This window comes from Balaenoptera physalus (assembly GCF_965194825.1).
Source record: "Balaenoptera physalus genome assembly, chromosome: 11".
Classification (NCBI taxonomy): domain Eukaryota; kingdom Metazoa; phylum Chordata; class Mammalia; order Artiodactyla; family Balaenopteridae; genus Balaenoptera; species Balaenoptera physalus.
The window spans coordinates 103,544,846-103,570,089 of record NC_138896.1 but is presented as its reverse complement, the minus strand read 5'-3'; the positions used below and the strand labels follow the sequence as shown (position 1 = coordinate 103,570,089).

Sequence of the window (25,244 nt, the reverse complement as noted above, 5' to 3'; positions counted from 1 at the left end):
GGGGTTGTGTAAGGTAAAATGAGATTCAGATGCTGGAACCCTGTAGGTAGGCGGGGAAATGCTTCATGGCTACGGGTTGCTGGTTGGAAGACAGTGTCAAAACAGAGCTGCTTTTAATGTGACTGGGCCACTTAGTAGCTATGTGAACTTGGGCAAGTCGTTAAATTCTTCCTCACCTACCTTTAGTTATTTGTAAAGCTGAGCTCGACAACTCTGTTGTCAGTTCTTGGGGGCTTTGGAGAACTTGGGGGCGAGGAAGAGTCCACTTGTTAAACAATACTTGTTGCTGAGCCTGTCCAGTTTTGCCATCAATGGGGAGCGTGAAAGATTCTGCCAGGGTTCTGGGGCAAAGCCCAAAGCATCTGGAAACTTCTGTTTTATCTTAATACAAACCTTGCCGTTGACCCACTATACAGTATGTGTTTTCATATACAGTGTCTTCCCCCAAACATCCTAATAAAATTAACACCCCAGGAAGAGGTTTGCTGATTAAGATCTTGGCATCTGGAGTCAAACTATTGGGTTCTCTACAATAAGTGACTTAACCTCTCTGAGCCTCAGTTTCTTCATGTGTAAAATGGAGATAAAATAGTGCTTACCTCACAGGATTGTTGTGAGGATTAAATAAGATGATACCTGTAAATCACCTAGCACAGTGTCTGACGTGTAGTGAATACTCAAAGAAATATCAACTCTTTTATTATCCTCACTCAAAAAACTTGGACTAGATGGATTAGAGCAGAGTTACACAGAATCATCTTAAAGCTGACCCCTTTTGAGGTCAAGAACTCCTTTTAGAATCTGATAAAAGCTATGGGCCTCTCCCCTCAGAAAAAATGTACACACATAAAGATTCACTTGTTTCTTAACGTATTTGAAGAATGTCTGAAGTGTTAGATGAATGTGTGTTAGGATGGGGATGAACCCTAGCTGAAACCGTCCTTGCCCCTTCCTTCTCTTGGTGTGGCCCCAGATCCTGGGTCCCTCCCTCCCCAAGACCCATGAGACATAACTGGAGTAAAGATCAGCTTTATTACTGGCATGAAGGCAAGGAGTGCCAGGCCCTCCTATGGTTGAGGGGGGCAGAGGGCTCGACCAGCCAGTACCGATCCTCCAAGCTGGCCTCCCAGTGAGGTCCAGGGTTCCAGGTGCCTCTGGCTTTCAGCAGAAGCAGTGGGTGGGCAGGTGAGCAGGCTGCTAGGCTTTGGATAGGTGGGCTATTCAGGGATGCTCTGGAGCTGGCGTCGGGCTGGGCTTGGCAGGGGGTGGAGGGCGAGGCTGGATGTCCCTGGTGCGCATATAGGACAGTAGCTGCTCTGGGATCTCGGCCAGCACGTCCTTGGCTAGTCGGGCCATGCTCAGCACCTGGTTCCCTGACCGGTCGACATAGTCTCGGAATGGGACGAACTGGGACAGGCACAGACAATCAGATGTGGGTGGTGGACAGAAGAGAGGGGAGTGGGGAAGGCAGCAGTAGGGAGGCTTCCTCTTTGACCCGCTAACATCTCTTTCCAAATATCACACTATCTCTCTCCCCCATCTTGAGGAGCTTTCTACATTTGCTTTCTCTCCACCCACTTTTTTTTTCACCTTCTGTTCACCCTCAACCCACTCTAATTTGGCTTCATGTAGTCTACTGAAACTGCTCTCACTAACGATGTCAACAGCACCATTTTCCCAAATTAGTCCAGAGGGCAATGATTGTCAGCCTCATCTTGCTGACTCCTCTTTAGCTTTCTATTACATTTGACCATAATCTTCCTGAACACTTCCCACTCTTGACACATTACATTCTTCTAGATTCTCCGACCTTTCTGGATGCCTTTCCCCCCACCCCCACCCCCAGTCCTCTGGGTCTACCTAATCTCTAAATCTGGTGCCTTCTCTCTCTCAGTTCTCTTCCTGGGTGATTTCATACACTTCTGTGACTTTACAAACTGTTCCCTGGATTAAGAGATACAAACTACTATGTATAAAATAGATATGCAACAAGGATATATTATATAACACAGGGAATTATAGCTTTTATCTTGTAATAACTTTTAATGGAGTATAAACTAAAAATACTGAATCACTATGCTGTATACCTGAAACATATTGTAAATCAACTATACTTCAATTAAAAAAAAAAAAACCTGTTCCCTGATGACTCCCCAATTTATACATCCATCCCTGACCTCTTTTTTAAGGCCCAGAGCCACATATTTAGTTGTCCATATCACATCTCCTTTCATTTGTCTTAGATACCTCAAGCCCAATGTGTTTACAACGGAATTCTAGGCTTGTCTGCCAAATCTGCTCCTCCTCCAGCTTTCTCTTTCCCAGTAAATGGGACTATCACTCACCCAGTGGCTCAGTATAGAAAACTGAGAATCATCCTTGAAGCCCCCATCACTCCCTGTCACCATTTAATCAAATCTTCAACTCTTGGAAATTTTTCTTAAATAATCTTTTGAACCTGCTTCTTCTCTCCATCCTTACTGCTTCCATTCCCATCCAAATTCCCTGTACTTCAAAGGCTTCCTCATTAACGGGTCTACCTGCCTTCTCTCTTGCCCTGCTATATAATCCACCGTCCTGCAGCATCTCTGCATGTCTTAAAATGGAAGTCTGACCACCCCACTTCTCTACGTAAAATCCTTCAAGAGCTTTTCAGTTCTTTTAGAACAAAGCTCTAAGCTTCACCATGACTGGCAAGGCCTTGGCTTCCTCTTCCTCTCACTCCCTGTGATCCTGCCACCCTGGCCTCTTGCCTTCTCCATGATTGGGCAAGTTCTTTTGAGCCTAAGGACCTTCTCACGTGCTGCTTCTCTACCTGTAATGCTTATACCCTCCTTTAGATTTCAGCTCAAATATCATTTCCTCGTAGTAGCCTTCCCTGACTACCCTACCTAATCAGGTCCCTGTTATAGGCTCTCATTGTGGCATTTGCAGTCCCTCTGGAGCACTTATCACAATCTAATGAGATGTGTGATTATTATTGGTTGCCTCCACTAGAGGGCAGGAGCCTTGGTATCTCCTACACTATGAATCCACAATGGCTGCAGCAACCTGCCTGTTTCTCAAAAAGAATTTGTTGAATGAATGTAGGAAGGCTGAAAGAGTGAAGGGAAGAAAGGTAGGTGATTAAGAAGGCAGTAAAGGAGAATAGCTGCTAACTTAGCCTCTCCTTCCCACCGTGCCTTTTGACTCCATGACTTCCTCTCCCTGGTCAGGTCTACCTGAACGATGTCCCGCTCTGCATAGCGTCCCCTAGAGGACACGCGCACGTCATCACCATCCAACTCTTCCATTGCTGTGGAAAAGACACCCCTCAGCTGATTGGCCTTTCCCACACCAACCCATGCTGCCCCCTCCCTCTTAGCTCCCCTTTGGAGTCATCAGGAGAATGCCTAACGGTCGTATCAAAGTCCTACAAATATTAGGCATTGTAATGGAGTTATTATTATGCCCTCCCACGCATTCCTTCATCCCAGGAACCTCAGGAGGGAAGTATTTGTATCAACAGCCTCGGTTATGATGAGGAAACAGGTTCAGAGAAGGTCTGTGACTTGGCCAAAGTCCAGCACAGGCATCCATCCTATCTTTTATATGAGGCAGGCCTGGGTGCCCAGATCCTCCCCTATTTTCCCCAGTTACTGGTCCCACTCATGGACACCCCCCATCTTACCCTCAAACATGGCTGGTCCCACACCGACAATAATGATAGACATGGGCAGTGAGGAGGCCTGTGAGGGAAAGAGGGTAAATGGTTGGGGTGAGCAGGCATAACAAGGGAAGGGACTGTTGGGAGACAACTCTGTGTGTGTGTGTGATGTTTCTGCACATCTTACAAGCAGAGGCACTGATTCCCTTTGTGTCAGATTATCTTTTCAAGGATGTCTCCATATGTAACTGCCTTGAAATATACAGTGTCTTCCTGTAAAGCAAAGGGCAGGTTTGTTTACTGTCCAGTATAATATCTCACACTGGAACAAAGGGAAGGCATACTTACTGCCCATTACAAAAGACTCGGGTTCTCTACACTCAGGGTTCCTGTTCTATAATGCAACCCACTGTGGGTACAGGTGTCATCTGGCCCTCTGCACATTATCTTGTGGGAAGTGGGACTTAATGAATCAGAGCCAATGCTGATAGTTGAGCTACTGCTATTGCTGGGAATAGCAAAGTCCTTTGCTTTTTTTGGCCACGCTGCATGGCATGTGGGATCTTAGTTCCCCAACCAGGGATCGAACCCATACCCCCAGCAGTGGAAGCGCAGAGTCTTAACCACTGGACCACCAGGGAAGTCCCAAAGTCCTTTGCTTTTGTGTCTGCTGCCAGCATCCATGAAACTGGCAGGCTGACTTGTTAGCTTGCATGTAGGGTAAAATCTCAGCCCCTTCACGGTTATTAACAGTGACCCCTCCCTGCCAAGCCCTCCTCCTCAGACTCACACTGACAATGGCCTCCTTGGTCTGTGTCATGTCAGAGATGACCCCATCAGTGATGATGAGCAGAACATAGTACTGAGAACCATCAGAGATCTTGGCTGCAGCCCTGGGTGAGAGGCCAAGATCAGAATTCAGCCGAAAGCCCAGAGAGTTCAAAGGAATGTCCTGTCCCTAAAACTTCCATAGCCAGCACGTAAGCAGTGGGCAAGGACTGGGGCTTCTGAAGCTCATGCTCCTTCCCCAGACCTGGCTGCCTGCCCCACCTACCATCCCTCCAGTTACATTTATAGAGCACTCACTATAGCAGGTACTGTGTTAGGCACTGGAGGTACACAGTAAGCAAAAACAAATCCATCCCAGTCCTCTTGAGAGGGGATGCTGATCTAAGAATCACAGAAATAGCTATAGAATTGCACTTGTGACGAGAGTTGGGATAGAAAGAGACACTGCTATGACAGTGTCCTGTAGGAGATCTTAACATGGCCCAGGTCAGTGAAAGCTTCTTTAAGGAAACAATGTTTGAGGATAAAGGAGAGGAGGAAGGAGAAGAGGCTAAGTGAAGGGGGAGGATCATTCCAGGTAGAAGGAACAGCATGGACAAAGGCCCCATAACGGGACTGGAGGAATCCTACACTTTCTGGAGCCCAGAAAGTGAAGGAAGCAGAGTGGACCATGTGACTGAAACGGGGCGGGGCCCAAACCACACAGGGCTTTGTTGGCCCTGGAAAGATTTTGGTATTTATACAAGAACAAGACCAAAGACTGAAGGCCTCCTTTCTTCCCTCTCTCACCCATTTCTCCTCTCTCCCTTCTCCCCTCTGCTGACCACATCCCATTGCCTAGGCTTCTGGGTCCTCAGCCAGTCTAACAGCTGCTCCCAGAGCTCCTTTTCCTTCTCTCACTATCAGTCTTTGAATCCAAGATTTTTTGATCTGAAGAGGACTTCAGAAGTCATTAACTCTAGTCCCCTTATTTTACACATAAGAAAAATGAGACCTCAGAGAGCACAAAGGCCGTGGCAGACCTGGTTTCTTGATTTCCAGTCTCGGGCCCTGTGTGCATTGGAAAGGATGGAATTGCACTCTCCAGTAAGGTAGCCCCTACTGAAATTTATATTAATTAAGTTAAATAAAATTAAACATTCAGTTCCTTGTTCACCCTAGCAACATTTCAAGTGCTCACTATCTGTATATGCCTGGTAGCTACCGTATAGGACATCACAGATGCAGAACATTTCCATCATTGCAGACAGTTCTGTTGGACAGTGCTGGTATTTAAGCTTGATATAAAAAAGGAGGAAAGCGTGGTGAGAGTGGAGAATTCAAATAGCTTCAGTTCATTTTGCCCAGGGCCCAGGGTGGGAGTGGGCCATGATCCGTTCCTGAATTCTGGCTGCAGCCTCCTCATAGGCTTGAGCTGGTACTGTTTCCTGTCACTCACTCGTTTTGCAAATAATCATTGCACACCTGCTATGTGTCAGGCACCAAGTTTGGTGCTGAGCATGCAGCAGAGAATTGGACATTGTCCTGGGGGGAGATGGATGCTTTCACCACTAAGATGCAGTGAGGTTAGGGCTTTGAGGACATGACATCTAACCTAAGACCTGAAAATGAGTAGGAGTTAGCCAGGTGGAGGTGGAGGTGGAGGTGGGGTGGGGGGAGGAGGGGAGGGTAAAGGGAAAGTGTTCCAGAGAGAAGGAATAGCATGTGCAAACCAAGAGAGTGTGTTCTAGGCGGTGCACGTAGGACCACAGAAGAGAGATGAGGCTGGAGCAGTGGGCAATGGCCCCCTCATGAAGGGATTTGTGAGCCAGGGCATTGGGGGGCATGGAAGGGCTTGGGGGCACGGGAGGTACATCTTTGGCTCCCTGCCGATGCCTGGCATTCCCAAGGCCATTTAGACCTGGAGCTGAGTGACTGGCTGGGGAAGGCCAGTCTGTGCCCCACTTGGCTGTGGGGTAGGAAACAACAAAGAGTCGTCTGTGATCATCAAAATCACAGCCGCACTCTTGACATACGTGATCTACTTTAATCCTCACCACCATTCTATGAGGTAGGCACATTTTTTTATTCCAATTTTTAAAATGAGAAAAGTGAAGTTCAGAGACATTAAGTAGCATCCCCAAGGGGTGGTGCAGCTGGGGTCCAAGCCCACGCTTGACCAACGGAACCTAAAGCCTGAGCTCTTGATTCCTCCAGTCTTCATTCCAGCCTGCTCTTTGGATACTCCTCCGTACACACTGCACATTCTGGTCAGAGTATACTGTTCACTGTTCACCGAGCTGGCCCTTCATGCCTCTGGGCTTTTCACATGGGGTTCCTGCTGCCAGGCCTGCTCTGTGCATCTTCCTCTGATAAAGTCCAGTTTGCCCTCTGCACCCAGCCAAGCAGTCAGTCCCCTCCACGACTAGGCTGCCTTGGGTCTCTCAGACTCTCCTTCTCCCTCTGCCTTCTAGGGTGCCACCCACCAAGACGGGCTGTCTGCCCATCCAAATGGGTTCTCACACCCCTGAGGGTACCAGCATGTGTACCAAGGGGAACCCAAGGTCACAGGATACCTGAAGCACTCATTATACTATATGATTTGGTGGATAAAGCTAGATGACTCTAAGTACACTTAAAACACCTCCCCCCCCTAAATTATAGCAAACATGGACACAATATCAGAAGAATGTAAATTTGCATGAATTTTTAAGATAAAATATGGGGATTTCAAAGACATTTTCAGCTTGGCTGCTTTCAGCTGTGCCCCCAGTTTCCCCTAGGGGAAGCGGTTGTTTGCCTTTGCCAACAGGCAACTTGCTGGAAAAGTCTGGGAAGCTCTGACCTACAGAAGGTAATGATTTGTTTATATTTCTGTCTCTTGCACCAAGGCAGGAGATCTCAAGGGCTGAGCCTAGATCTGATTCATCTGTGAGTCTCTAGTGCCCCAGCAGAGAACTGAGCACACACAGATGCCCTTAGAATAGTAATAATGATAATAATAGTACCAGTAATAGCTAACACCTATAGCACTAACAGTGTGGCAGGCACTGTTCTCAGTGCTTGACAAATATTAATTTAGTTAGTCCTCACGACAGCTCTATGATACTATTATCCCCATGTACAGCTGAGGAAACAGGCACAGAGAGGTTAACAGTCTTGCCCAAAGTGACATAGCTAGTAAGTGGTAGAGTGGGTGTAACTTAGCTAGTCTAGCCCCACAGCCCACATTCATGCTACATTCTCCTTTATGGAATGTTCACTGAATGAATGAATGAGTGAACTTGCCCAAGATAATATTTAAGAAATCTGTTTAATAACAACAAAAAAATGTGCTCAGGTTCCATTATTAAGTGAAAAAATCAGTAGTGAAAGGTTACATATAATTTGACTGCCATTATGGTTGCATAAGGAAAAGACTGTCAATAACTATATATACATCCACATTCCCACGGGCCATATTCTGGGTGATTTCTTATTTAATTTCTCCATCCTTGAAATTTTCTACAGCAATGTTATGTTACTTTTGTAATTAAAGAAACTATTATCTCACTATGAATTAGAAAATAACTAATCTTTATTAGAGAAAAGGCAAGTCTCTGGACATATAAATCTCCCTGAAATCCTTACACTTTTATTCTCTTTTTTTGTTTCATCTTTTTACTTTCAAGTTTTCTGAGGTACTTTGTTTTCGATGGGCCTCTTCTATTTAGCATACTACGGTTTTCTTATTATTTTTTATTCAATCAGAGAAACTTTAGGTTCACTGACATATGTTTGGTTTTAGTTGTCATTTTATTTTATCTGCATTTAAGAAAATCATTTCTTACGTGAGCTGGATTTTCTTTGCATTGTATGTTTTTGTTCTGAAAATTTGGAGTTACTCTTTTGTTTTTAGAAGTTACTCTTCTATAGTTTAATCTGCAACTTGAGCTCATTTTAATCTACCATGAGCACTTACTATGGGCCACACACTGTGCTAATCATTCTTTTTTTTTTTTAAAGAGTTTGTGTAATTTCTTTTTTTTATATTTATTTATTTTATTTATATTTATTTTTGGCTGTGTTGGGTCTTCCTTGCTGTGCGTGGGCTTTCTCTAGTTGTGGCGAGCGGGGACTACTCTTCGTTGCAGTGCATAGGCTTCTCGTTGCGGTGGCTTCTCTTGTTGCGGAGCACGGGCTCTAGGTGTGCGGGCTTCAGTAGTTGTGGCATGTGGGCTCAGTAGTTGTGGCTCACGGGCTCTAGAGCTCAGGCTCAGTAGTTGTGGCGCACGGGCTTAGTTGCTCCGCGGCATGTGGGATCTTCCTGGACCAGGGCTTGAACCCGTGTCCCCTGCACTGGCAGGCGGATTCTTAACCACTGGGCCCCAGGGAAGTCCTAATCATTCTTATATTGTTATCCAATTTTAAATTCCCAATAACCCTATAAAGAAGGTACTACGGTTATCCATTATTACACCTATTTACAGGGATGAAATGGAGGCTTAGAGAAGCTAAGTTGCTTCAGGTCACATGGTTAGTGAGTGGTAGACCTGGGATCACTCCCAGGTCTGATGCCAAAACTTGTGCCTTATCCACTGTTCTGTAGGCCCTTCTCTCTTCCCCAGACTTGAGGCCTGGGTTGTTGTTCCCAGGGAGTGGGGTTGGGGTAGTTTGTTGACACCCTTTCTACCTCAGAATAAGGCATTATGTAACCTCTTTATAACAGAGCCTGGCCAACACTGAAACTTTCACCTTCTCCCCAGAGCCCAAATTCACCCAAGAGTGGTCCTAACTATCCTTGGGAAGTCAGTTCACTGTCTGGGTCCCCTTAATTTCCCCCAGCCCCACCCAGTTTCCTTACCTGGCCACCTGGTTGATGACAGGGGCGAAGTAGGTGGGCCCGTAGAGCTGCACTGTGCGCAGGCTCTTGAAGTAGCTCTCCAACACGCCCTCGATGCCCGCGCAGGTGGGGTCCTCATCATTGTTGTTCTGTCAGGGAAGATGCCCTGCTGGGCTGATCCCAGCTCACTCTTTCCTTTTTCCATCGCTGTCTTTCATAGTCCCCTCCAAACTCCAACCCTGCTCCCCTCCCTGCTCTGCCACCTTCTCCTAGCTCCGCCTGCTCCTTGGCAGGTCCTTGACCCTTAGAAGAAACATAAGCAGAAGAATCTTGTCAACTTGGGTGGGCCAGATGCCAGGGCATGGAGTCTAGGTTCTGGCCATACCATACCAGGGGGAACTGGTGGGAGATCCGTCCCTCGGGAGGCAGCTTGGCCCCAAAGCCGTAAGCTGGGAACAGCTTGTCACTGTCATAGTCCTGGATGATTTCTCCCACGGCCTTGAGGGCCATGGCATAGGCGCTGAGCTGATAAGGACTCATGTAGTGCAGGGAGGTGGGCTGCAGGGGATTCCCTGTAGGGAAACAGGAGCCCCACCTCATGGTCATCTTGATGATCTATCAGTTCACCTGCCTATCACTGTATGCATCCATCCACCTATCCATTCACCCACTCTTTACCCATGTACTCCCTCATTATTTTACCCAGTCATCCAAATGTTCATTTGTCCATCTATCCATCCACCAACCCCTATATCTATCCATCAGTTCATCCACCTACTCATCCATCCATTCACCCATCCACTGGCCATAAATCCATCTTTCAGTCTACCTATTCATCTCCATCCGTCCGCTTCTCCATTCTCTTATCCAACTATCCACCCACCTAACCATCCATCCATCTATCCATCCATTCACTTGTTCACCTGCTATTTCTCTTTCTTTCCCATCCATCAGTACAGCCATATTCTTTCATCCATCTATCCATCCCTGTCCATCCCATTCATTCACCTGCCTGTCTATCCTCATATGGATCCATTCACCTGTCCACTCATCCATTTCCCCAATTTAAACATCTGAGCATTTGTCCACCCACATACCAGTTCATGCGTCCACCTGTCTAACCCACTGTACTCACTCACTACCCATTTGCCCCCTCTGTTTATAAATCTATCTAGCCACCCAGCCATCCACCCATTTACCTATTCATCTCTCATTACACTCCTATTCCCTCCCATCCATTCATTTACTCACCTGCTTCTCAAGCTATGTAGAGCTATCTATCCTTTCAACTTTCTTTGATCCATTTACCCACTCATTTTTCTGTACCCTCTCCCACCATTACACCCAGTAATCTCCTCACGACACTCCTGCCCCAGTATGAGCCTGACTGGGCCTTGCCTCAAGCCTGGGCTTCCTGGGTAGCTTAACTCTTATTCCCAGGTTGGAATCCAGGCCAATCCCTAGTGACTTCCTTAGAATTCCTCCGCACCCCATTCCCCCATCCATGCCTCACCATTGGAAGCTGTGAAGTCAATGGCTACTGTGAAGTTCAGCTGCGTCCTGTTGGGGAAATAGATGGATTGAGAAGTGAGGGACTAATAACTTACTATACCGGGATTTCTCAAACACTAGTATGCACATGAGCCACCTGGGAATCGTGTTAAAATGCAAATTCTGATCTGGATGGTCTGGGTGGAGCCTGAGATTCTGCATTTCTAACAAACTCCCAAGTGAGGCAGGTGCTGCTGGCCCACTGAACACACTTTGGGTGGCAGAATTAAATGCCTGCTGCATGACATAATATGCACGATGTAATTTAATTTAACCCTTACTATCGTCCTGAAGTAGTACTTAACAGCTCCATTCTACACTGGAGAAAAGTGAGGTTTAGAGAAGACAAGTAACTTTCCGAGGTCTGCCTGCGTCCACTAAACCAAGTAGGATGTCCCCTACAGCCTGCTTATCGTTTCCCTCTCTCTTGGCTTCTCCCTCTTGCCTGGACATATCTTCTGTCTGGGCCCCAGTAAGGTTACTGGGGACACCTTTGAAAACCATTGGTCTGTCATCTTCCCAGGGCAGGCTGGAAGCTAGGGTTGAAAGGCAGCCCCATGGAGAGAACTAAGAGGGGCGGCGCTCTGCACTTTATAAAGCACTTTGTAGTCTGCCAAGTGTTTTAAAGTTTATCCTCATGATCTCTTTGGACCCTGACCATTAATGAATAGTAAAACTGAGGCTCAGAACTGGGAGTAACTCATTGCTGGGCTTTCAGCCAAAAGCTTGGCCTGTGACTCACCCTCCCTTGATGTAATCGACAAAAGTGAATTCAGAGTCCACAGAAAAGGAAAGCAGCGTCACCTGCGGGACAGAAGAGGCAGCCCTGCTACTTTGGAAAGTGTAGGTAGGGTGGAAAAAGGGAAAGAGGCACTTGATTTCACCCCCTACCCCACCCTGTCCAATTTCAGAAAGGGCAAAAAGGGGAAGCTGTCAGAAACATTTGGATTTCCAAAAGTATATTAAATTGGGAAATATAACTTAGGTTTTCCCCAAAAATCTGCAAAAGAGTAAATTTCAAAACAATTTCCTTAGGTGAGAGAAAAAAAAATTAAAAACAAAACACAACAAAATCTTAAATGGTGCCACCTTGTATCCAACATTACTATATCCAAGTAATCCGTGCCAACAGCTTTCCCATACCCTCAACATTTGTCATGTCATGCTATGTCAGTGGGGATAGAGACAGAAGGATCCAGGGAGGGACAGGGCTCTAGGGAGTACTCACAGTTCCCGAGTTGACATATTTCTTCTTCTTACATTTCTTCCGAGGGTTAAGTACCTAAGTGAAGAAGATAACAGTGATGGTGAGAAACAGAGGACGGGAACCACAGACTGAGCACACTAGGATGGAGGGCCTGGGCAACCTGGGCAGGGCTGGAGCTCTCACCTCATACACTGTGAACTGGTTCTGGGCTTTGCTCAGCTCTCTGTAGCTGGTGGTAAACTCACCGATGAAGTCGTGACTGCAATGAGACCAGAGGTGGGTAAGCAACAACTGCTTGTGGCTTGGAGCCATCTCTGAAACCAGTCTTTTTTTTTTTTTTTTTTTTTTTTAAATAAACCATTAGCATACTGGGAGGTAATCTCATTAGTTTTATTTTTTTTTTAATTTATTATTATTTTTAAATTTATTTATTTTTTGGCTGCATTGGGTCTTTGTTGCTGCTTGTGGGCTTTCTCTAGCTGCAGCGAGCGGGGCTACTCTTTGTTGTGGTGTGCGGGCTTCTCATTGCGGTGGCTTCTCTTCTCGTGGAGCTCAAGCTCTAGGCGTGTGGGCTTCAGTAGTTGTGGTGGGCGGGCTCAGTAGTTGTGGCTTGTGGGCTCTAGAGTGCAGGCTCAGTAGTTGTGGCGCATGGGCTTAGTTGCTCCACGGCAATGTGGGATCTTCCCGGATCAGAGCTCGAACCCGTGTCCCCTGCATTGGCAGGTGGATTCTTAACCACTGCGCCACCAGGGAAGCCCGAAACCAGTCTTTTATTTCCACTATCTGTGCCTCTACTTGGGCTGCAGGGCACTGGGGCTTGGGCTAGAAGAGGGACCAAGCTAAGGGGAAGAGAAGGGAAGAGACAGTGTACCAGAGAGACAACTGAGGGCATCAGTTGTACCCAAGGACTTGGCATCTGTCATCAACCTTTCTGGCTCCCAAGGCTACTTTGGGGTTCCTAGTGAATGTACTACATATTTCAGGGAACTGTTTGTGTTAATTATAGGAGAGGGCAGTACTATGTGGGGCAGTGCTACCTTCCATCCCGGTCCCAGTCGTACACATCAATCTTCACTGTTCTGAAATGCAGGAGATAAACGTAGGCTGGGTGTGTATGATAAATCTGAGACACCCCCACCCACTTAACTCTGCACAGATCATCTTCCAATCCACCCATCTGTCCTTCTATCAAACTTCCTCCCATCCGTCCTATCCATTCATCAGTCCATGCACATACCCAACTATCTACTGCCACTACCACTATTACTACTACTACTACTGCTATTACTATACTTTACTATTGACTTTTTTTTTTTTCTTTTGGCTGTACCGCACAGCTTGCGGGATCTTATTTCCCCAACCAGGGATTGAACCCAGGCCCTCCGCAATGAAAGGGCAGAGTCCTAACCATTGGACCGCCAGGGAATTCCCTACAACTTATTGAGTCTTACTATATTCCAGGTATTGTTCTCAGCACTTTCACAGACTAATTTAATTTAACAATCATTCTATAAAGTAAGCACTATTGAGATAGCCTCATCCACCAGAGGGCAGACAGCAGAAACAAGAAGGACTACAATCCTGCAGCCTGCAGAACGAACACCACAATCATAGAAAGACAGACAAAATTAAAAGGCAGAGGACTATGTCCCAGATGAAGGAACAAGATAAAACCCCAGAAAAACAACTAAATGAAGTGGAGATAGGCAACCTTCCAGAAAAAGAATTCAGAATAATGATAGTGAAGATGATCCAGGACCTCGGAAAAAGAATGGAGGCAAAGATCGAGAAGATGCAAGAAATGTTTAACAAAGACCTAGAAGAACTAAAGAACAAACAGAGATGAACAATACAATAACTGAAATGAAAAATACACTAGAAGGAATCAATAGCAGAATATCTGAGGCAGAAGAAAGGATAAGTGACCTGGAAGACAGAACGGTGGAAATCACTGCTGTGGAACAGAATAAAGAAAAAAGAATGAAAAGAAATGAAGACAGCCTAAGAGACCTCTGGGACAACATTAAACACAACAACATTCGCATGATAGGGGTCCCAGAAGGAGAAGAGAGAGAGAGAAAGGACCCGAGAAAATATTTGAAGAGATTATAGTCGAAAACTTCCCTAACATGGGAAAGGAAATAGCCACCCAAGTCCAGGAAGCACAGAGAGTCCCAGGCAGGATAAACCGAAGGAGAAACATGCCAAGACACATAGTAATCAAATTGACAAAAATTAAAGAAGAAGAAAAATTATTGAAAAGCAACAAGGGAAAAACGACAAATAACATACAAGGGAACTCCCATAAGGTTAACAGCTGATTTCTCAGCAGAAACTCTACAAGCCAGAAGGGAGTGGCATGATATATTTAAAGTGATGAAAGGGAAGAACCTACAACCAAGATTACTCTACCCCGAAAGGATCTCATTCAGATATGATGGAGAAATCAAAAGCTTTACAGACAAACGAAAGCTAAGAGAATTCAGCACCACTAATCCAGCTCTACAACAAATGCTAAAGGAACTTCTCTAAGTGGGAAACACAAGAGAAGAAAAGGACCTACAAAAACAAACCCAAAACAATTAAGAAAATGGTAATAAGAACATACATATTGATAATTACCTTAAACGTGAATGGATTAAACGCTCCAACCAAAAGACACAGACTGGCTGAATGGATACAAAAACAAGACCCGTATATATGCTGTCTACAGAAGACGCACTTCAGACCTAGGGAAACATACAGACTAAAAGTGAGGGGATGGAAAAAGATGTTCCATGAAAATGGAAATCAAAAGAAAGCTGGAGTTGCAACACTCATATCAGATAAAATAGACTTTAAAATAAAGAATGTTACAAGAGACAAGGAAGGACACTACATAATGATCAAGGGATCAATCCAAGAAGAAGATATAACAATTCTAAATATATATGCATCCAACACAGGAACACCTCGATACATAAGGCAAATGCTAACAGCTATAAAAGAGGAAATCGAGGGCTTCCCTGGTGGCGCAGTGGTTAAGAATCTGCCTGCCAATGCAGGGGACATGGGTTCGAGCCCTGGTCTGGGAAGATCCCACATGCCGCAGAGCAACTGGGCCCGTGAGCCACAACTACTGAGCCTGCGCGTCTGAAGCCTGTGCTCCGCAACGGGAGAGGCCGCGACAGTGAGAGGCCCGCGCGCCGCGATGAAGAGTGGCCCCCGCTCGCAGCAACTAGAGAAAGCCCTCGCACAAAAATGAAGACCTAACACAGCCAAAAATAAATAAATAAATAAATTTATTAAAAAAAAAAAAAAAAAAAAGAGGAAATCGACAGTAACACAGTCATAGTAGGGGACTTTAACACCTCACTTACACCAATGGACAGATCATCCTGACAGAAAATTAATAAGGAAACACAAGCTGTAAATGACACAATAGACCAGCTAGATTTAATTGATATTTATAGGACATTCCATCCGAAAACAGCAGATTACACTTTCTTCTCAAGTGCACACAGAACATCCTCCAGGATAGATCACATCTTGGGTCACAAATCAAGCCTCGGTAAATTTAAGAAAATTGAAATTGCATCAAGCATCTTTTCCGACCACAGTGCTATGAGATTAGAAATCAATTACAGGGAAAAAAACAAAAAACACAAACACATGGAGGCTAAACAATATGCTACTAAATAACCAAGAGATCACTGAAGAAATCAAAGAGGAAATCAAAAAATACCTAGAGACAAATGACAATGAAAACACGACGACCCAAAACCTATAGGATGCAGCAAAGCAGTTCTCAGAGGGAAGTTTATAGCCATACAATCCTACCTCAAGAAACAAGAAAAATCTCAAATAAACAATCTGACCTTACACCTAAAGGAACTAGAGAAAGAAGAACAAACAAAACCCAAAATTAGTAGAAGGAAAGAAATCATAAAGATCAGAGCAGAAATAAATGAAATAGAAACAATAGCAAAGATCAATAAAACTAAAAGCTGGTTCTTTGAGAAGATAAACAAAACTGATAAACCTTTAGCCAGACTCATCAAGAAAAAGAGGGAGAGGACTCAAATCAATAAAATAAGAAATGAAAAAGGAGAAGTTACAATGGACCCTGCAGAAATACAAAGCATCCTAGGAGACTACTACAAGCAACTATATGCCAATAAAACGGACAACCTGGAAGAAATGGACAAATTCTTAGAAATGTATAACCTTCCAAGACTGAACCAGTAAGAAATAGAAAATATGAACAGACCAATCACAAGTAAGGAAATTAAAACTGTGACTAAAAATCTTCCAACAAACAAAAGTCCAGGACCAGATGGCTTCACAGGTGAATTCCATCAAACATTTAGAGAAGAGCTAACACCCATCCTTCTCAAACTCTTCCAAAAAATTGCAGAGGAAGGAACACTCCCAAACTCATTCTATGAGGCCACCATCACCCTGATACCAAAACCAGACAAAGATACTACAAAAAAAGAAAATTACAGACCAATATCACTGAAGAATATAGATGCAAAAATCCTCAACAAAATACTAGCAAGGAGAATCCAACAACACATTAAAAGGATCATACACCATGATCAAGTGGGATTTATCCCAGGGATGCAAGCATTCTTCAATATATGCAAATCAATCAATGTGATACACCATATTAACAAATGAAGAAGAAAAACCATATGATCATCTCAGTACATGCAGAAAAACTTTTGACAAAATTCAACACCCATTTATGATAAAAACTCTCCAGAAAGTGGGCATAGAGGGAACCTACCTCAACATAATAAAGGCCATATATGACAAAACCATGGCAAACATCATTCTCAGTGGTGAAAAACTGAAAGCATTTCCTCTATCAAGAAGGATTCATCTATCCAACCAAACACCCAGCCATCTGACATTTGTCCATCTGATCATCCATTCTTTTACATAACCATCCACTTATATGCCCATGCATCCTTCTACCCACTCACCTGTCTTCACACTGCCGATTTGTTAGATCATATGGTCAGCCTATCCATCTACTTTACACTCATCCACCAACTAATTCATCCACTAATCCATCCATTCCCTCTACCATCCATCTGTCTATCCATCAATCTACCTGTCATTCCACCTGTTTATCCTCCTGCTTTTTCAGTCATCCCTCTGCCTCTCCAACCAACCACCAATCTCTCATATACCCATTCATCCTCTCACACAGTCATCCACCCATTAATCCACCCATCATCTGTCCCTCCACTAATCCACCCATCAGTCCACTCATCCATTCATCTGCTATCCATTCATCCATCTCCCCCTCTACCCACCCACCAGTCCTCTTGTACACCCATCCATATACCCATCTGTTCATTCACCAGTTTATCTATTCGTCTGACCACCCATCCATGTATCTGCTCACTCATTTGTTCATTTGCCCTTTCATCCATCCATCCATCCATCCACCTATTCATCCATGTGGCTATCTGTCTGCTTCCCCATGCACCCATCTCCATGTCCAAAACTCTGTCTCACTGAGTAGGATCCTCCAACACTATTATGACCCTTCTACCTTCATTCTTGGGCCCAGGAACCCCACTCTCACGCCCTTGTCCCCTTACTCCTTAGCTTATGCTGAAGCAGACCTGTCATAGTCTCCATTGCACAATACCCGCACAGGGATGCTGAAGGGCTGCCACACAGGATTCAGCGTGTTTTTCACAACCTCCGTCTTGTGGCAGATGGTGAACCTGGAGAGGACAGGAGGATTGGAACCTGCCTTTGGGGTAGGACTGAGCGCAGAGACAGGGCCTGATACTCTTGGAGATTCAAGCACATATCAGGCGCTGCCTTGAGTGGATTCTGGGCTCAGGTCCTGGTGGAGTCTAAGATGTCCCAGCCTAAGAGCCCTAATGGGCCCATGGTCACAGTGGGGGCAGTGACTCACGTGCCATCCTCATTGCTCCTATAGAACACGAGGAAGGGGTCTGATTTCCCAAAGAAGTCCTTCTTGTCCAGCTTGTTTGCACACAGCTGCATGGTGGCAATATCCTATGGATGAAATAGGGCTATTGACACTCAAATTGCTCACAAAATCAGACAGCCCACTACAGGGAGTTTGGGGAGAGAAGAGAGCCTCCTGGGTCTAGTATGTGGCCCTTACTGACCCGACAATTGCTAAGCTCCTCTGCGGTCAGCAATATGGTGCCACGCTTCTTGCCTGGTACACCCCTGGAAGCAGAAAAAGCCTCTTTGTGAGGGGAGGGGGAGAGTAGGAAACAAGAATTGGGGTGGCCAATCTGGGATTGGGTAGGTCAGGGGATCCAACCTGTCATTGACTGACAGTCCCGAGTATGTCCACCTCTGTCCTAGGTGGCTTCTGGTGGGGAAAGACCTGACTTTGACTGGGGAAGGTTTCTAGTCTGGAAGGAAGGGGTTAACCTAGCCTACATGGACATCTCATAATGGTAGCATAGGAAAGAAATAGGATTTAGAGTTCTGGGCAAGTTATTTTCCCTTTCTTTGGGCCCTGGTTTTCTCTTTATTTAATGGGAATCTTGCCCACCTTTCAGGGTTGTGAAGAGATCAGAATGAATGCATGGAAGGAAAGCAGTTGGTAAGCTTGGTAGATATGAAGGTGGTTCTCTTTCTCAAAGCAGACTCTTCATCTACAATACACCAGACACTGTTCTAGGTTTGAATTGGCCAGTTGGCACTTTCCAGCTCTGCTAGACCCTGCCTTCAGGGAACTTCCAGGGGAAGGTGGGATGTCAAAGCCAATAGGCAAGTAGAGCGTGATGTAGCAATCCTAACGAGGGAGAGGAATTTCTATCCAGATCTGGGGCAAAAGGGCTGGTTTGTTAGGTCAAAGATCCTGTGCTTTCTGAAGACTGTGAAGAGTGAGATCAAAAAGTCCAGGGCAGCCTTATCTTCTTCTGACCCAAGAAGGGACACTTCCATGTGCCTGAAGGGTGCATACCAGGACACCCATCCCCAACTTGCCTTGGGTCTCCAAGCAGTCAGGGACGCTGTTGATATGGGCCTGCAAACCCTAACCCCCAAGGGATCCAAAGTGTGGTAGAGAGGAAGCTAGGTTAGGAGTATTCTCAGTTCAAGTTTTGACTCCAGCTTGCTATGTGGTTTTCCCCATCTTTAAAATGAGAATTTGAACCATTTCTTTGGCTCCTTTGATCTCTGACTCTCTGTGCTTTAAAAAGACAGAGTGTAATGAGTACAGGGACTCTTCACCTGCACATTCAGAACCGAGTCGCTGATCCTACTGCCTTCGCACTGTTCTTTGCTTCCTTAATGTTCTCCCTCATCTCATCACCCAGTGTGAATTCCAGTCACTCTGGACTATAATAATCACTCCCTTGCATCCTACTTCTTTTCCCTTGCCCTCTCTCACGTCTATATACTTATCTGGCAGAACCACAGCCCTAGTTAAATCCAATTCTCTGCCTAACCCGTATCACACCTGTGCAACTGAATATGGCCAGAGGAAAATACAGATTCGTGCTAATTGCTTTCATTTTAAATGTGTGACCACAAACCTCAAAAGGGTCCTTAATCATACTGTACACCCCGAGTCCCTTCACTTTTCCAGTTCTGCGAGATGTCAGTTTCACTCTCCCTCCTCCCTCCTCAACCCAAAAAGCCTCCTCCTCCATCCTCACTCTCAGCCAATGACCTTGTTTCCTACTTCACTGACAAAACTGAAGCAACCAGAAGAGAATGTCCACAGACCCACCACGCACCTACCCTGCCTCCAGTATCTTCTCCAACACGAGGCCTTCCTACCGCTGCTATAAATGACTATCCATGTGCCTATTTACCCCTCCACTGTGTGCTACTTTCCACACCCTCCCTCTTGCCTGCACAGAGACGTCACTCTATCAACTCTCCCCCCTTTTTTTTCTCTTTTGGCCAAGCCACACGTTATGTGGGATCTTAGTTCCCCAACCAGGGACTGAACCCGCACCCCCTGCATTGGAAGCGTGGAGTCTTAACCACTGGACCGCCAGGGAAGTCCCTTCCCTCTTTTTATTATGTCAAATTTTCAGTTTCTACTGGGTCATTCCCATTAGCATACAAATGTGGTATAATTTTTCTCATGTTAAAATATTACAAACCTATTCTTGCTCTCACTTCCCTCTCCAGCCACCCCTCCTTTTCTCTTCTCCTCTTTGCAGCAAAACTGCTTGAAAAATTCCTAATTCCCATTCCTCTCTTCCATTCTCTTCTAAACCTCCCCAACCAGGCTGTCACTCCCATCTCTCCTTCAAAACTCTGCTTGTCAGCATCACCAGCGACCTCCATCTGGCTAAATCCAATGGCCAGTTCCCAATCCTCACCTTACTTGACCTGCAGCAGCATTTGACATGGTTGGCCTCTCTCTTGTCCTTGATACACATCCTTCACTTTGCTGCCAGGACAAGGACAGCACCACCTGCTCTCCGTTACCCTCCCATTTCACTAATGATCCTTCTCAGCCTCCCTTTCTAGCTCCAATTCGTGGAGTCCTTGATCTTCCCTCTCTCCTCGCTCCCTTAGTGATCTCATCTAATCTCATGTCCTTAAAGAGCACCTAAGATTCACGTTTCCTATTGCCTATTTGACATGTCCACTCAGATGTCTAATAAAAATTATGAAATTCAACATGTCAGACTGAACTCCTGGTTGACTTCCTCCCACAGCTCACTCCTCCCTCACTTTAAAAAAAAAAATATCGTTTACGGCAACTCCATCTTTCCATTTGTTCAGGCCAAAGGCCTTGGGATCATCCTCGACTCCTCGTATCCTCTCACATCCATATTCAATCTGTCAGGAACCTGTTGGCTCCACCTTCAAGATATATCCAGAATCTGACCAATCCTCCCCCCCTTCACTGCTAGCACCGTGGATTACTTCTACCTTGGTCCACCCAAGGTTTAGTCTCAACCCGGCAGCATCCTCTGAAACCAAGTCAGATCATATCAATCCTCTGCTCAGAACCCTCCAGTGACTTCCAACTCAGAGTAAAAACTAAAGTCCTTCCAGTGGCTACAAAGCTCTAACTGTCAATGCTCCAAACTCACCTTCTCCTTTCTCCCCCCTGCTCACGCAGTTCCACCCACACTGGCCTCCTTGCTGCTCTTTGAACATATCAGACTTCTGCACTGGCAGTTTCCTCTGCCTGGAACATTCCTCCTCCAGATATCTGCACAGCGCACTCCCTTACTTCCTTCAGGTCATTGCTCTGAAGTTACCTCTCTAGGAGGCCTACTCAAGCATTCTGTTGAACACTGCAACACCTACCCACGCAGCATTTCCAGTCCCCCTAATTCTGCTCTACTTTGTCTTTATTCCTCAATACTTAATGTCTTCTAATATATTATGTAATTTACTTATTTATTATGTCAGTTTTGTACTGTTTTTCTCCCCCTATAAGCTCTCTGAGGGCAGGAACCTTTGTTTTGTTCACCATTGCAACCCAAGCCCCTTGAACAGTGGCTGACATACAGTGAGTATATGCCCAGTAGTGTTTGTGGAATGGATAAATCCCTGGTGCCTAGCACAGGGTATAGCATACAAAACGAGCTAATAAATATTTAGTGAGTGAATGTAATGTAAATTCCAGAGAACTTGATTTAGTGAGGAAAGCTTCCTGGAGGAGAAAGGCTTGAAAGTGGACCTTAAAGGTTGAATCAGACTTAGAAAAAGAAAGAAAAGGGTGAGGAAAGAGAGAGACAGAAGATCCGTCAGGCCTGAGACTGACTTAAGCAAAGCCCTGGAGGTCGGATTTTCCCAGGAGGGTGATGGAAGCTATTGAAGGCCCCTGACCAGGGGAATCCCAGCCTCCAGCAATACCGGGTCAGCTGTGTCTTTAGGAGGAGAATTTGGAGGCCCACCCTTCCCCCGCTCCCCTTCAGGTTCAGCTCACGTGAGGGGTCGCTCTACTCGGCTGCCCTGGCCTCCGATCACCTCTCCCAGGGCCAGGAACGCTTGTCCCAGGAAATCCTGCGCCGGGATACAGAGTCAGCGGGGCGAGGACCGGCTGGCGGCGCAGAGTCCCAGCCCAGCCCTGGGGACGCTGCTGCACTGACCACGGCGACTGGAGGCAGCGGAACCACGCGGCCGGGGCTTTAAAGGAGGCGCGGGGTCCCCAGGAAAGCTGCCCTTCTTGGTCTCGCCATCACTTTAAGCCAAGATACCATCCCGCCCCTCACCTTTCACACACCACACATGTCGCCCCCGCCCAGCCCCGTTCAGCCTCACCTTCTGAGGGTCCCAGCAGCAGTCGAGAAGGAAGAGTAGCAGTGAGTAAGAGGCACAGGCGGGAAACCGAGGCAGGAGCAGGAGAGGAGGGCAGGGAGGGCAGGTTCGGGGCCGAAGAAGGTCGAGTCGGGTTTGAGGGGTAGGAGGGTTCTAAGGAGGGTCGTTTAACACACACTGAGCGCCGCCTGTGTGCCCAGCCAGCCCGTGAGTGAACGGTCGCTCACCGGTTTGGAGATGTTGGTTCTGGAGTCGACGTTATACCTGGGAAGAGAGTGGGACCAACATGGGGCGGGGCTGGTGGGAGAGCCTGGAAAAGGAGTCGGATTTCGAGTCCAGGTTAAAATTGTGGGTGGAGGGAGGGGCAGCCTTGGACACGAATTCAACCTGGACCTCCTTTGGGCAGGAGTCGGCGTCAGAGTGAGTCAGACCCGGGGCGAGGCCAAGTCCGGGGTCTGCTGGGGGCAGGGTCACGTCAGAGGTAGGGCTTGGGAAGGGGCGGAGCCAAATTAGGGAGAACGGTTGTGGGCAGGACTAGGCCTGGGAGTGCACTGGGTTGGATCTGACCTAAGGGCAGGGCCAACCTAGACTTGTGGGCGGAGCTAAGGCTAGAGCCGAGCCCTTCAGAGTGCCACAGAACTGGGCCTGGGGGTGGAGCCAGGCCGGGGGCGGGGGGCCGAGGAGGGGCGGAGCCAGCCGGAATTTCAGGCGGATCCAGGTCGGGGGGCGGTCCAAGCCAGATCCGGGGCGGGGCTCACACATCGAAGCGCAGGTTTTGCTTTTCCTCGAAGAAGTAGTCGAGGACGAATTTGCGCACGAAGTCTGGGTTCAGCGTGTTGTCGATCACCTCGGTCCGTCCGAACTGAATGGAGAGCGGAGAGTCAGCAGATGATTCCCAGGGGCGGCTCCGGACTGGCCGAGGGTTCTAGGACTTACCTCCCGCCACTCTTGGCTGGCCCGGCTCTGCGTGTAAAGCACCACCACTGCAAGCGGGAGCGGGGGCGGGGAGGGAAGGACTTCAGGTCGGCCCGCACCCCCTCCCCGCCCCTCAGTCTTTCCCGGACCCCAAGTTCCCTCCCTCCTGGCCCTGGTGCCGCCTACTGGGGTCGGACTTGGAGAAGGTGTCGAGGTCCAGCAGGTTCCTAGAGAAAGGGACAGACAGACGGACAGGGGGTGGATCATTCTGGAGCCCATCGCCTCGAACCTGCCCAGACACGGGCACCTGGGGAGGCATGGGGCTCACATCACACTCCCCTCCCCCGTTACTACCTCCGGCTGGGGGGGGTGAGGTGGGGGTGGGGTCCGCGTTGTCAGCACCCTGGACAACACCGGAAATCTCCGCCCAAGAACCGTTTCTCTGCGGACTGGACTACCTCCAAGGGCCCAGGAAAGAGGGCTAGCCCCCAGAACTTTGCCCTCCTGGGGCGCAGATCCTACTGGACCCCCCGAGACCCGTCCCTTGAAGCCGCAGGCTGAGCCCTCTTTTGTGGCTGGAGCTGTTCCAGGAACCCCCTTCCCGAGTCCGCTAGCGACTCCCGAGTCTGCAGCCGCGATTTTCCTTCCCGAATGCTGCTTCCCCCAGCGGTCTAGCCCCTCTCCGCGTTAAGCCCCGGAGCTGGGTGGTGCTGGGGCAATGCCTAAGCCCTCCCCAGCGTGGCCCGCTCACCGGCAGGACACGGTAATTTCAATCTTGGTGGCCGGGACGCTGCGCTCAGAGGCTCCGCTGAGCGACATGGCTGGTCGGCTGGCCGGAGCTGCGGCAGGCTGCGAGACGGGGTCCGCCGGAGCTGCTAGGTGCGGCGGCGGGGTCGACCCATGTGCCGCCGCGGCGCTGGCGGCGGAGGCTGCACTCCCTCCAGCCCTGCGCGCACTCTTGCTGCTCGCGCCTTCACTGTGGCCGGCGGCGCAGCGCCTCCAGATGGCAACACAGCCCCGCCCGGCCCTGCGGGTGGCCCCCATCCCATTGGAGCAGCCTCGAGCAGGCCAGGAACCTTACACAGATTCGAACTCCAACCCACGAGGTGGGAGAGTCCTCCCAGCGCGTTTCCCCGGGGCGAAACCCAGTGCCCCCCCCATCCCCGCGAGCTGTCCCCGAAGCTGAAGGGTTCCAGATACCTGGTGGGCGTTGGGGTCGATTCCTCTTCTTGAGCCGCTCCCTCAACAATCTGCTTCTCCTCCTTCCCACTCCCGTCCTCCCTCCCTCAGTCTCTGAAGAGTTACACATTTGCGTGACCTTGGGCAAGTTACTTAACATCTCTGTGGCTCAGTCAGTTCATTAGTAGAATGGCCATTAATAGCACCTACTCAGGGTGTTGTAAAATTTCATGGAGAATAATCCACAGAAAGGATTTAGCACAGGGGATTGATTGTACACAGTAAATACTCAAGAAATGTTCACCGGCATTATTTCCTTCTTCTTGGCATTCACACCGATGACCTCTTTTGTGTTTAGAGTCAGAGGTCAGTAAATGGTGGCTGTTACAGCACTGTGCAAAACCTTTTGTCCATGTCCTTGAACCCGCATGACTTCATGGTGTTAAGAGATGCAGACACACTCTGTGAAGATGCAACCCACTCCAGGTCACACGGTAGGTGGTCAGCCAGGTCCATCCTCCCCACATCACCTACTACCTCCAAAGCCCTGGAAGCCAATCCCTCACCGAACGCAGGGGCTGCAGGTCACCTGTACCAGTCTGCTAAACTTGTTAAAAATGAAGATTCTCCCCACCCCCTTCCCAGCTAAATGAAGATCTCAGCAACTTCAAGTCTGAATTTCAGGCAGCTCTGGAAATCTGCATGGATAAACAGGCTCCCTAGGGGTGACTAGGGCCCACTCAGGCCTGAGGACCACTGCTCCCACCTTAACAGCCTATGACTACATGTCCCCATCTCACTAGAGACTCTCATGGCTCAGGGGTTAAGGGGAACACCCAAGTCTCCAGTTCCCTTCCTGCTTCATCTGTACCCCTCCCCCCAGCAAAAAGGAGGACAGGGAGAACCTTCTAAATAACTCCACAAAG

At 47.6% G+C, this 25,244-nt stretch overlaps 1 protein-coding gene across 4 annotated transcripts; it reads right to left on the bottom strand.

Annotated features, from left to right (window-relative positions):
* Positions 1–163: 163 nt before the first annotated feature.
* CPNE9 (copine family member 9) lies at positions 164–25,155 on the bottom strand. Of its 4 annotated transcripts, XM_082415715.1 has the most exons (20): positions 23,891–25,155; positions 23,326–23,366; positions 23,161–23,207; positions 22,983–23,086; positions 22,452–22,488; positions 21,893–21,969; positions 18,138–18,201; positions 17,918–18,021; positions 17,616–17,720; positions 13,032–13,073; positions 12,178–12,253; positions 12,016–12,069; positions 11,530–11,591; positions 10,750–10,796; positions 9,627–9,808; positions 9,258–9,385; positions 4,437–4,539; positions 3,671–3,728; positions 3,222–3,295; positions 164–1,407 (listed from the first exon to the last, which is right to left on the bottom strand). In XM_082415715.1, the coding sequence occupies exons 1-20, from the start codon at positions 24,181–24,183 to the stop codon at positions 1,222–1,224; spliced, it is 1,884 nt and encodes a 627-aa protein (XP_082271841.1). In that variant the 5' UTR covers positions 24,184–25,155; the 3' UTR covers positions 164–1,221. The 4 variants fall into 4 exon arrangements, with proteins under 4 accessions (XP_082271841.1, XP_082271842.1, XP_082271844.1 ...); XM_082415717.1 differs by lacking the exon at positions 4,437–4,539 and having other exon boundaries at positions 1,219–1,407; XM_082415716.1 differs by lacking the exons at positions 18,138–18,201; positions 21,893–21,969.
* Positions 25,156–25,244: the final 89 nt, after the last annotated feature.